This window comes from Panthera pardus, unplaced genomic scaffold (genome assembly GCF_024362965.1).
Source record: "Panthera pardus isolate Hobbes unplaced genomic scaffold, ASM2436296v1 HiC_scaffold_1, whole genome shotgun sequence".
NCBI lineage: Eukaryota > Metazoa > Chordata > Mammalia > Carnivora > Felidae > Panthera > Panthera pardus.
The window spans coordinates 55292665-55306363 of NW_026526654.1; the positions used below are offsets into that span (position 1 = coordinate 55292665).

Here is a 13699-nt window from a genome sequence, read left to right on the forward strand (position 1 = left end):
CTCTGACATATTCACTAACTCACCAATATTGCTCATGGTGATTATTTTCTGGATGCACATTTCTAGAATCCAGAAGTACATTATTATTTTGCTAGTGTTGCCTTGAAAGAGATTTTGCAAGAAATTTCAGCTACTTTGTAAATGAGCTTATCATTGGGAGCTGTGGAGGTGAGAAAACATTTACTGAAATAATGATTTATTTAAAAAGTCCACAAAATAACCTATGTTATTGATTAATAACCTATGTTATTAAGTCCACAAATTAACCTATGTTGTTAATTTAAAACATGTTTATATTAAAACAACACTAGGGTAATGTTGAATAAGAGTAAAAAAGAAATAGAATGCTCCATCTTGATTTTCCAACGTGATTGATACTTTGTACCTGTGTGTGCAATTTATGTACCTTAATTGTACATGTGTTTGTTATGGCGAGATAGTAGGGAATGGGAGACTATATTTTTGGAAGCAGTGTAGAACATTAAGGAAAGCGTGGTAGTACCTTCTTGCTTTGACATGTACCCAAGAACACTGTCTTAAACATTTTTAGTTGATGACAGTCGATGACCATCTTTTGTCTTTGCTAATGTTCAGTTATTTTGGATTTTATTCTGCATAATGGACCATTTATTAGGTGTGAGGTAAGTAGATTCAGGGCAGTAGAGAAGAAGCTCTAGTGAATAGAAGCGCCATCACTTACATGGTGAGAAAGATTTGGAGAGAAAATGTGTGCAAGAAGTCATTGAGGGAACAAAGAAGTTGTAGGGGTGGCTGGGGATGAAAGACTGACCTCATTGAGATAGCACCCACCTTTTCTGTCATTTTAGTTTGGTTTTGTTAATAAAATCTAGATATTTTAAATTTATTGGCTTAAGTTTTGTTTTTTAATTTTTTTTTTTTTTTTTTTTTTATGTTTTATTTATTTTTGAGAGAGAGAGAGAGGCAGTGTGATCAGGGGAGGAGCAGAGAGAGGGAGACATCAAATCCGAAGCAGGCTCCAGGCCCTGAGCTGTCAGCACAGAGCCCGAACTGGGGCTCGAACTCACAAACCGTGGGATCATGATCTGAGCCCAAGTCAGATGTTTAACTGACTGAGCCACCCAGGCTCCCCTTGTTGGCTTAAGTTTTAAGGGAGGTTCTTTTGCTTATGACGAACATAGGTGGACTAAAACCTGTAGTGACAACGTGATCCCTATTTGGGCATTTATTTAAACTCTAATTTTTGAAAAAAAATGTGTTTTGAGTTGTGTTTTGAGTACGAAATATTCATTTGTTACTGTATATATTTTACAGTACCTGTTTTTAATTGGACTCTGCAAACATTCTTAAAGTAGTAAACTGTATAGTTTTAAGACCCAGATAACTTTTTTGAAAAAAAATGGATATATTTTGGCTTGTATTAATAAAATGAATTAATGGTAGATATTTCAGTATGGTACAGTGGTAGGTTGATCTCTGTTGAGGACTGCTTTTAAGCACCTATCACTTCATCTCAGTGCTTTTTTTTTTTTTTTTATTGCTTACTAATTAAGTCAAAGTTCTGACTTTTGTAAGCAAATCATCATTAAAACACTGTATGTGCTAAAAGAGTGTAAAAACTTAACGTCGTAATGTCATTGGAAGAAGGAAAGCGATGACTATTGTATTTACCCTCACTCCCATGTTAAATCTGTCATGTCAGTTGTTGACACTATACGAAGATAAATTATTGAACTTGAAATCAAGCTTACCAAAATACTTTGTTTTGATGTAAAGTTATTCTTATAAATGGAGTGTGCATTGGGGCGCCTGGGTGGCTCAGTCGGTTAAGCGGCCGACTTCGGCTCAGGTCATGATCTCGCGGTCCGTGAGTTCGAGCCCCGCGTCGGGCTCTGTGCTGACAGCTCAGAGCCTGGAGCCTGTTTCCGATTCTGTGTCTCCCTCTCTCTGACCATCCCCCGTTCATGCTCTGTCTCTCTCTGTCTCAAAAATAAATAAATGTTAAAAAAAAATTTTAAAAAAATGGAGTGTGCATTTATTCTTTTTCTTGGTTTTAGGCAACAATACTTCAAATTAATTGATGAGTGTGTATCTCAGATTGTATTGCATAGAGATGGGATGGATCCAGACTTCTCATATCGAAAGAGACTAGATTTAGATTTAAGTCAGTTTGTCGGTGAGTATTTCTCTAATATTTAAATGGAAACCTTTTATCGTCCCTTGCCCCACAGGTTAACTGCAGTGTCAGTTCTCCTAGTGTGACCTGTAGAGTCCTTAGGGCCCTTGATAGCCTTTCAGGGGATCCTAAGAGTCAAAACTGCTCTCATAACAGCACTAAGACATGATTTGCCTTTTCCATTGTGTTGGTATTTGTGCTGATGATGCAAGGATGGTGAGTACAACTGCTGGCACTTAGTTAGGAATCATGGCGGTGACCCCAAACCATGTTAGTAGTCCTTGAATTCCTCACAGTAAACAAAACAATAAAAACTGCCATTTTTTTTCACCTGAGTGTCCTTCATAGAGAACTGAAAGACATTAATTTTATTAAAAATCTCCCCTGGAGTACATATCATTTCAACATTCCCTGTGACAAAGCGAATTGTACACGTCAAGCACACGTCTGCATACTGAAGTACAGTGAGCAAATAGCTGCGTATGTGCTTGTATTGCGAGCTGAATTGGTTGATTTTTTTTTTACAAGGAATGATTGTCATAAAAACTGTGGCCACTCATGCTTGACTGTCTGGCACACACTTTCTTAAAAAGGAGATAAAGTAATTCTATAATGTCAAGGAAAATGACTGATAGAATTTGTTACCAATGATAAAATTCAAGCTCTCAGGGAAAAATTTGAGTTTTGGAAAACTTGGATCTGCTACTGTTAGCTTGACAGCTTTCCAGTACGCGAATTTTTTTTCTGGTGAGGTCAATGATGATAATAACCCATAGGATTATTTTGATATTGTATAATGAGATGTGTCAACATTTGGAGAATCTACGTGACTCCGCAAACCACTCTTTTCCAAATTCCCGTGCCTGATTACACATTCTGCATGGGTGAAGAATTCTTGGATTTTGAAGTAACAGAGTACAAAACATTCACTGATAGGTGATTCCACACAGCAAGTAATGTGCAAGGAGTTACCATATGTCAAATTTTGGTGTAACATGAAAAAAGAATAGTCATTTTTTGTGTGAGGTTGAGGTTGTTTTTCTTCATATATTAGAGTTCATAAAGAAGTACGGAGTGCATAGAATGAGAAAGGACTAGATTATATTAGTGGCACTGATAAAATGCTCATTTTTCTCCACTGGAGGGAAGTAATTAGAAGTTCCTGGTAGTGGGAGGGACAGATATGAGGAAAAATAAAGCAAACTAAAATGTGGAATGATTTTGAATAGGACCTGAAAAGGAAGTTTATTCTACCTGGCCATTAGGAATGTTTTTTCTTGAGTAGATGAGAGGTTTGTTTAAGCATTGAACTCTTGAGAAGGAAATAGACTTTTTAACTACTGCTTGGCTATATAAGTGAAACATATTTACATAGTTACAATAAGTACATTGTATATGTTGATTTTAAATGTTTATAGAAAACTTAGACACACTGCAAAGGACTTACAGTAATAGGTGAATGGGGATCTGGGGCGAAACAGTAGGAGAGAGAGATGTTGGCAAGTAAATAAAGATAACTTTATATATTATAGTGGAAATCAGTAGATACTGTTTATGTAACAGTGATCGGAGGTTTAAGTATTTATTTAGTGCTACAGAGCCAGGCAATTTAGAAAGCAAAATTATTAAAATAAATGGGATTAGACAGGAAACACTATTTTCATCTTCTATAATAGGAAGCTATCTATAATGTATTAAATAGATGAATCAAGAAATAATGGTGTACACATCTTATTTAGAGTTAAGAATCTAACTGCCAGAATAATCTAATATAGAAAGAACCATAAGAGGTCTCATTTAGGAAGTGGGATTGGGTTTTTAATGTAGTGATTTGGTTGTTACTTTTCATTGTAAGCCCTTCTGTAATATGTTTTTTAAAACCATGTTTATTGCTTTTATTAAAGAAAGAAGGGAGGGGCGCCTGGGTGGCTCAGTCGGTTGGGTGTCCGACTTCAGCTCAGGTTATGATCTCACAGTTCGTGAGTTTGAGCCCTGCATTGGGCTCTGTGCTGACAGATCAGAGCCTGGAGCCTGTTTTGGATTCTGTGTCTCCCTCTCTCTCTGCCCCTCCCTCACTCACGCTCTGTCTCTGTCTCTTTCAAAAATAAATAAACATTAAAAAAAAAATTTTTTTTTAAATAAAGGATCAACTACAGCATGGGGAATCTATATGAATTACTTCTTCTGCATAGTGTCTCATCATGTGGATCTATATCGTAGCTTATTTAGTCAGTCTGTTACTGATGGACCTTTATTTCCAGATATTGGCTAACAACATTTTAATGAACATTCTTGCTTAAAGGCAGAGTCCTAACAATGCAATTGCTGGGTGAAAGAAAATACATATTTTAAATTTTAATATATATTTTCCTAGTTACTCATCAGCAAAGTTCATGAATTATACTTCTATGGCATAGACAAGTCATTTTTTCTGTGCCACCTCTGACACTCAGTATTATGGATCATTTCATCATTGCTGTGTTTCATTAAATAAAATTTATATTTTTGTATTAGGGAAATGAACTACCTGTTCATACATGTTAGCAATTATTAATTTTGTTTTTGCTAATTTTCTGTTCATTATTGTTGTGTTGGTTATCATCTTCTCTTCTTCCTTCAAAATACTTACGTGTTGATGAAAGACACTTTTTGAGTCTTGTATGTTACATTTGTCCAATAATTTGAAATTGTAATTGGGTTTGCATTTATACTTTGTGGCCTTGGTATCATGCTTGGAAAATCCTTCTCCATTCAGTATTAGCTTTCTTTGTTTTGCTTATTTCATTACTGACACTATTTCTAAATGTTTTCTTTTTCTAACCTTTTCAAGTCATAATGATTTTAACAAGTACTGGAATTAAGGAAAAAATGTCATTGCCATTTTAGATGCTTGCGTAGATCAAGCGAAGCTAGAAGAGTTTGAAGAGAAAGCATCAGAACTTTACAAGAAAGTAAGTAATTCTGATTGAGTTTGCAAGACTGTGAAGAACCATCTCGCATCATCAGGCATGCTTCTCCTTCAGGGATTTTGCTTGTAGTTTCCACTCTCTTCTTTACCTCCTTGAGCTATTTGCATAAATGCCATCCTTAAGGAGGATTTCCTAGACCATTATATTTAAACATTTTAACTCTCCACTCCCAGCCCTGGCCCTGTCTGTGATTTGTTTTCCTCTGTTTTATTTGTTATCTGACATGCGACATGGTGTATGTATTTACCTGTGTATCTATGGATGTGTTGTCTATTTCTCCCTCTAGAGTAACCTTTATGAAGAATATTTCTTTGTTGTTGTTTGAAGGATTTTGTTTATTCAGTGTCCCTGCGCCTAGAACAATTTCTGCCCTCAGAACATTAAAAAAAAAAAAAAAGGGTCAACGAATAAGTGATTGAAGAAAATTTGTAGAGTCAAAATTTTAAGATTGGAGTATTTCTCAAGAAATCCTATTTCGAAAAGTTTTATTAACTTTTCTGTTTTGGTTCATGTGGCTTCATTAGGTCTAGGTGAACATAGAAAAGTGTCATTTTTATAGGTCAGAAGTATCTGATATTGCCAGTTGGGTTGCTTCGGCCCAGTAGTATTGCTGACCATCTAGCCGTTCCCCACTGTTCTCGAAGGTGGTGTTCTGTGCTTTCATCTCTGCTTGGCATGTATCTATTCCACTCTTTTTCTGTTTAGGAAAAAAAAAAAAAAATGTTGCTTTTGTGGGATTCTTCACATGTTAAGCAGTCACTTTGATTTAAATTCGTGTGGCTGGTTTCTCACATTGGAGGAATAAATGATAATTACTACCCCCAGCCCCTGATGAACATACACTAAATAGACTTTTACTGTGTGTCAGTTACCATGCCTAAGAGGCTATGTTTTTGAACTCTGGATCTTGGTGAATATTGAACGAATCTTACACTTCTGTAACAGTTTAAGATAATACAACTTGCAAATGGTAGACAGTCTTTTATAAGTTAGTGGTAATTTATGACAAACTTTGTAAATGCCCCATGTAAGAAGTCCTGCGTGTCCCCCACACATAGAGGTTATTAACCCCTGGGCCTCTGGCTGCAGGCTAGAATTCCAGCTTAAGCATGTGATACTGTCTTTGCCCTGCAGGAACTTGAGAAACAAATGAACACATCATTGAAGTGTCATATGTGCTACAGCTGATAGGTGATCATGGTGTAGGGTGATCCCTTATCCCCTGACTTGGTATTCTAAGCCTTCTACTTGGTATTCTATTTTAACTCTTCCTGAGAAAGTAGTAGTAAACTTTCAGGTACTTGCTTTGGATGTATCCCAGGTAGTATAAATTTGCTTCTATAATCATTTTTAGGTATATGATGTATATGAGTGTTGTTAAATGTGATACCTTTCTCAACATATTGTTTTAAAATTTAAAGTTTAAGTGTAAGTAGAAGAAAGACCTTGTTCAAGGTTACTTGTCTCCTTTTAGTCAGAAGTTATATGTCTTAGGTATATTTAAAAAATATTGTTTGCTCCATAAAAGATTCCTATTGCCATACCATTTTGTATATATCAGCAAGAACTTCTTTCTGATAGCTTTATAAGGACACATGTAAATACTTTGCTTTAGGCAGGAAGCTATCATAGTTGCTAGACACATTCTTTATTTTGGTGCATAAATTTGAAAAATGAAGACCAGAAATGTCAGAAAGTACATAGAGAATATTGAATTATCAACCTTCTTGTACAGATGCACTAATACATTTACCCTAGGGAATGAAATTAAGCAGAGTCTCAGCCTTAACTGTGTTTCTTGACATTTTTGCGTGTAATTTTGTAAGCGTAATATTGCTCTAGAAACTCTTTTTGGAGAAGAAGGCTATCATATCTGTTTTTATAAAGTATGTCTTTAATGGAGATTCATTTTATCCCCAAGGCTACTGTGATTTGACTGTAGATATTATAAAAATGCTAAAGCAAAGTTTATATTTTGTCTCATCCTTTTATAGGGGAGGATATAGAAATTTATCTCTTTGTTAAGTACAGATACTTTAAGTATGGCCAAGTTAATTTAATAAATTCTCTTAGAGTATACTAATTATGACTCTGATTATTTTGGTAGTTTTATCTTTGTTCCCATAAATCATCCTTTTTCCTCCTGAATCTTATTCTAAGCCCTACTAGTTAGGGTAATGTACCTACTGATAGTGTGAAAAAGACTTCATTTTTACTCTCATAAGAATTTAATTTTTTATTTCTTGCTAAGCAGAAGTAAACACTGAGCAGTCATAAAAGGGAGAATAGAGAACATGACCTCTCAAAGATTTTTCATGCCGGGAGATTGTGGAACTTTAATATATGATATTGACATATTTATTCACAACATATAAAGGAAGACTTGACAGGAATTGGCTCCATTTCTTCATTCGACAAATATTTACTGAGTTTAGTTATAAATGTAAGGCTTTGGAAAGGTGATGAATAAAGTGGATTCTCACTGTGAATAACCTTCCAGGCTGGTGGGTGTTACTGTGGTGTGTGAATAGTGCATTTTGATATTTTTATATTACAGTGTTATGACTGCTACAGTAGGAATACCCTATGCAGAATGGGAGCCTTCTGAAAGGACTCCTCATCTAGACTTGAGTGGCCAGGCAAGGCTGACCCAAGGAAGTCATAGCTAATGTGAGGCGACAAGGTGAGATAGCCAAGAAGGAGGGAGACAGGAATTTATTGTGAATTTCAACATAGCCATCTCAAGGTTAATATTTCTGAAACCAAATTTATTTTTCTTTTCCCTAAAAAAATGCCTTTCCTCCTCCATGAATTTTATATCCCTATTTCCCCCCTAAAATAATAATAGTTTCCAGCTTGCAAAGCAATAGAACACCATCATCATCTTAGAGATATACTCCCCTCACTCATTTCCTTCATTTAGTTGTACACTAATTTTTTAGATTCTGTTTAAAAAAAAAAAAAGTCCCTTCATTTTTTTTTTTTTTTTCCTGTTTTCTGTTTCCCTGTCTTCCCCTTCATTCAGGCAAGCCTTAAATTCTTGGTTGGGTAACTATAGCAGCTCCTCAACCTATTCACATGCCTCTGGTGTTTTCTTTCAGTCCACCTTCCACACTGCTGCAGGCTGGGTTTGCCAAAGTGCAAATTTGGTCATGTTAATTTCTTATTATAAATACTCTTAAAAGCTCTCCATGGTTTACAGGAAAAAAGAGAAACTTTTTGACTTTAAAATTCCTTAAAAAATTTTTTTTCCGTTTATTTATTTTGAGAGAGACAAAGAGAGTGAGCAGGGGAGAGGCAGAGAGGGAGGGAGAGAGAGAATCCCAAGCAGGCTCTGTGCTCTCGGCGCGGAGCCAGATGTGGGCTTGAACCCACGAACTGCAAGATCATGACCTGAGCCGAAACCAAGAGTTGGACACTTAACTGACTGAGCCATGCAGGTGTCCCCAAATTTACTGTAAAATTCCTTTAAATGGTTTAATTCCTGTCTACATCTATAACTTCATCTCTTGCAATTTGTTTTCTTACCTCTTTTTATGGCCCTTGCATGTTGTTTTCATTTGTGTACTGCACTAAACCTTCTATTTGAAATGCCAACTGCACTTATCAGCTAACTACTCAAATTCTTCAAACCTGGGGCCAAATTATCACTTCTTCAGTAATCACTCCCATGCCTCCAGTGTATTTCTCCATTGCTGGTAATTTTCACACGTTCGCATTGTTACTTTCCTTTTACTTTGCCACCAGACACTATACTTACTAAAAGTGATGACCATATTGTATTCAACTCTGTATCTCTAACACCTGCTACTTTGAGGAACACATCAGATGCATGATATTCCTTACAGTATAACGAGAAATAGGTAGGTAGTTTGGGGCCAACTCCCAGGAGGTTCTTAGATATTAGGTTAATGACGTAGCCACTGTAAGTTGAAAAGCAAAAGAGTCATGTTTTTTGAGCCATCCTTTAGAAAGAACAGCGATACTCAAAAAAGTTTGTAGAGGGGAAAGGTAATACTGGTTTTAAAAATACTGTTTTTGTTCGTCGCCTTGAAGAATGTTCATTGGGCAGTTGAAGATACGTTTATGGACTGATTAGTAGTCTGGAATTCAGACGAGAAGCTGAGCTGGTGATGGGGATTTGGAAGCCATCAGTGTATGAATGGGGACTAAAACATGTGGGTGTGGAAGATACCATTCTACCAGGCGTATGAAGTGAGACCATCAGAGGGGCAAAGGAAGAGTCCTAGGACAGGACAATAGTAGACGGTTGGACTGAGGAATAGGAACCTATAAAAGAATTGGTAGAAACAGCCAAGGAGTAAGCAGGAGGACCAGAAGAGTGGGTTGTAATACAACACACTGGGGAAGAGAGAATGAATACAGAGGCATATTCGTGAGTATTTAATGCTGTAGGGCAGTCCCATTCGATACGGAATGATGACAGTGTTTGATGATCTTTGTTCAGCATGCTAGCCTTCAGCCTGTGCCTGTTGTGCCCTTGTGACTGAGGAACTGAAGTTTTAACTTTGATATTAGCTAACTTAAATTTACATTCTAGCAGCCACATTGGCTAGAGGCTACACCATTGAATAGTACAGGTATTAGATCAAGTAAGAGGAGGACCGGAGAAGTCTGGGGGCTTTGGAATTTGGCAAGCCATAGTTTTTAGAATGAAAGATGGTGTCTAAATTGGATAATGAAGTGAATGAAGTTCAACAGGCCAGAAAAGGGAGTATGATCCAAGCACACTTGTTGAAGGAGTGCACTTTGAGGCAAGAATAAGATTAGAGTTAGGTGACTCAGGGTAAGGACAAAAAGAGGGTCAAGGAAGATTAGCGTCTTTTAAATTCTTAAATGGTAGGAGGGGTTTGGAGGAGCTGCAGTAATAGGAGTGGTAATGTTGGTGTGGTATGGGTGAAGTGAGGGATATTTGGTTTTTTTACCCGGTAGTTTCTGTTCTCTTTATAAAAGCGCAAAGTTTAGAGTGCGAGGATTGAATGTGAGATTTATTTAACCTGTAAATGGGAATTACAACAATGTTTATTATTTCAGAGTTTTTGCGTGTGTGAATGCAATGATGAAATTGCATTCATGAAATGCAAAAATGCTGACACTAAATCATGGGGGAGGCAACCCTCTGGGGGGGTTGGCATATGAGAAATCTCTGAAACTTTGACTCATTTTGCTGTAAGCCTAAAACAGTTCTAAAAAATAAAATCTGTCTTAAGAAAATACCTGTAAAACATTATCTGAATGTAATTTGTAGGAGGGTGCTGTGGTTTTATCTAAACCAAGGCTTGGAAGACAAGGTCTGGCTTTTAATCTCACTTTTTTAATTTACTGTCTGTACGACAAGGGATTGGATTGCCACCTTTTTGAGTTAAGGACAAAATAAGATTCATAAATAAGTGTTCTTTGTCATCGGTTGCTTTTTACATTCTTGCACTTTCCCTAATTGAGGTCTGACCGTGCTTTAAAGTCTAGAGGCTACATCTGTGAGGTAGTATTTTTTTTATGATTTTTTTTCTTCATTTTTTAAAAAGAAATAAATGTTCTCCAGTATGAGACAATCCCCTATTGCAATTCACCTCTGATAGAGGTTTTCAGTCATGATGATGGCAGGGTGAAGCTATTTGAAGGCAGGGTGGGAATTTGTGATAAGTGGCTGTATAAATTAGAAAACTCATTGGATTCACCAAATTTTACTGTTTGCTTTCCTCCCACAAGGTATTGCACCAGGGTTTTAGAAAGATTAATTTATCATTAATCTCCCAAAGATTAATCTCCAAAAGATTAATGATAAATAACAGACCTTATTCTCTTAAATTGCTGTTGAAGATTAGAGCCTGCATCAGGGCCCTTAACTCTCGTGACGACGTGAGAAGTGATGCATTTACGAAATGGAGTTATATAGTAATAGCAAATATTAAAATGGAATTCTTTTTAATTCCTATCATAAGGTTCAAGTACAAGTTTTTGCAAATAGGGGTCTGGGAACTCACTACAATGCTTTGCTCTCTATTATTTTACACAAAGTTGCAATGATATTTAGGGACTTTTAAGAAAAATGTCAGTGTGGCAGATACCTCCGGGCGAGTTTGCTCTCCTGAGAGGAGAAGGTCACAGACTCCATCCCTGGCTTTGTCTGCTCTCTTGCAAATTGAATGATTTTGGTGGGACCCAGAGAGGGACCTAGGGACAGGCTTTGGGTGACTTAGCAAAATCTACCACTTTTTTCATAAAAAGTTTGTGTTCTACTGACGGGTCTTTAGATCATTAGAACCGTATTTCTTTATGAAGAATAGCGCTTTTCACTGCCATCTTTCTGTCTCCTGTTTTTTTTTTTTTTTTCTTTTTTTTTTTCTTTCTTTCTTTGCAGTTTGAAAAAGAGTTTACCGACCACCAAGAAACTCAGGCTCAATTGCAGAAAAAAGAAGCAAAGATTAATGAACTTCAAGCAGAGTTACAAGCTTTTAAGTCACAGGTAAAATACCATCTACCTGGATTGAATTTGGCTATTGAAAGCTTACTATGGAAGCAAAGGTCATGTCACAGCTTCATAGTTCAAAATGTTTAAACTTTAATTTCACTTGTATGTTTTCATAGTGTTGTTTTTCTACATATTTTTGCTCTGTAAATTAAAATTATTTTCCCACTGTTTTTTCTAGTTGCATTTTTAAAAATGTCATCAATTTTTACTAATTAATCTTCTTCCTTATGTTTCATGTGGGTTTTGTTCCTAACGTCATACGTTTCATATGTAATCATAAAGGGTGAGAAAGACTTTTACTCTTAGATTTGTCATTCATCACTGATCTTTATCCCACTACAGGAAATTATTGCTCAAGCTATTTATTTTTCAAAACCTTCAGCCTATGGGTACCTTGCAGTGAAAGATAACCTCTAGCTGAATGAGAACATTTTCTGATAATTTTTCAATTTCCAAAAGTAAACAGATTTAAAACATGACAAAAAAGAGAGCAAATCTGGATTATGAAGCAGATAGCTCACATACACCCTCTACACATAAAACATTTAGATAGCAAGAAATACATCATCTGCATGTTTTAAATGGATGACAGTAAGGAGGTAGAATATTCATAGCTAAATTTCTTCATGCAGATTTACATATAGGATGATGAGTAGTAAGTATAGTTTTGCTATTTTCTTTTCATCCTAATTTATGGTTATATAGAAATAGTCTCAGATGTACCATTTCCTATATGGTATGCTATTTCCTATATTATTGGCTATTTTGTTTTCTCTTAAATACTTAGTGGGTAATTTTGTTACGGAGGCTATAAGAAGAAACCCTAAGAGATAGCTGTCTCTTAAGTGTTCAATTTTAGGGGGAAAAAAAAGCTCTTATCTGTAAGAAAATCACTCTCAACGATCTTTCTTTAGCGTGTAAGAAGGAAGTACAATTTATTGAAACTTTTCATCTTTCCTGTATGGCTCCTTGTCTCTCATACTAAAAAGTAACATTTGATTGTGTTTTACATTTCAGATTGAGTTATAGACCATGGCTGAGATTCTTAGGTCCAGTTTCTCCTTGTCTGGGCCAATATGAATTTTAAAAATATTTCTTTTTCATTTCTTCTAGTTTAAGGATTACTTGTAAATCCAATCTGAAGAATTCCTGTTTATACAAAATGAAAGTATCTGCCATCTTTCGACATGTTACTGCTGCCTGTGTTTTATATTAAGATGGGAATAAATTGTTTTAAAATGAGATTAACTCCAGCAATCTCCTATATTATTTCAAAATGTGGACAAGGGTGACTATTTATGGCTATCAGAAGCAAGCCAACAGCTTAGACACTTAGTATTGGCGGCCATGTTAATTTTTGAAGAATAACTGGGTATTTCTTTTTCCGAGAGATTAGTCGTGTATTTGTCATGAAATCTAATCATTTGTCTTAAGATCCTTTGCTTTGCTCAAAGCTATACTGGTTATGAAGAGTCTGAATAAAATATATTCTGTGTGATTTTATTCCTTTATTCACGTAACAGCCAAGTATTGTTGGGTGCTGGGGATATAATGGTGAGCAGGTTGATCACAGGATAATCTGGCTTCATGAACAATATATTTAAGTCAACCATGCTATATCAAAGGAATTAGTATAGAAGAGAAATGCAGCCATATCTTTAAGGCATTAATAGTTAATTATAACATGTATATTGAATGTGAGTATAAAATACCTACACCTCCTTAACATTCAGAGGGCACTACTATCCATGTTAACGGCAATGCAGCATAATGCTGAATTGATTCTTCTTTATAATTAATGTTTTTGTTAAGACATGTTCTTTGATTTGTGGTCTCAACTTCTTTTATAACACTTTTTTCTTTGTGCTGATCTCATGTGTCAACTTTAGGCTTTAATACATCATCTATTTTTCATAATTGTGCCATAAAACTTTTAAAATGATTTATTAATGTTTATTAAATGCCCCCACTTGCAGGTGTGTGTGTGTGTGTGTGTGTGTGTGTGTGAGAGAGAGAGAGAGAGAGAGAGAATTGAAATCAGTGATTATAGGAAAATAATCATATCACAAAATCAGATCTTCT

General features: G+C 35.8%; 1 protein-coding gene across 5 annotated transcripts in view; it reads left to right on the top strand.

Moving 5' to 3' along the window:
* Nucleotides 1-13699, top strand: part of DIAPH3 (diaphanous related formin 3) — a 504744-nt gene that overhangs the window by 166661 nt on the left and 324384 nt on the right. For all 5 annotated transcript variants that reach the window (XM_053898946.1, XM_053898962.1, XM_053898954.1 and 2 more), the window contains 3 exons: nucleotides 2037-2155; nucleotides 5042-5106; nucleotides 11507-11611. In XM_053898946.1, coding sequence (XP_053754921.1) covers nucleotides 2037-2155; nucleotides 5042-5106; nucleotides 11507-11611 — 289 coding nt within the window. The remainder of the gene's footprint in view (nucleotides 1-2036; nucleotides 2156-5041; nucleotides 5107-11506; nucleotides 11612-13699) is intronic.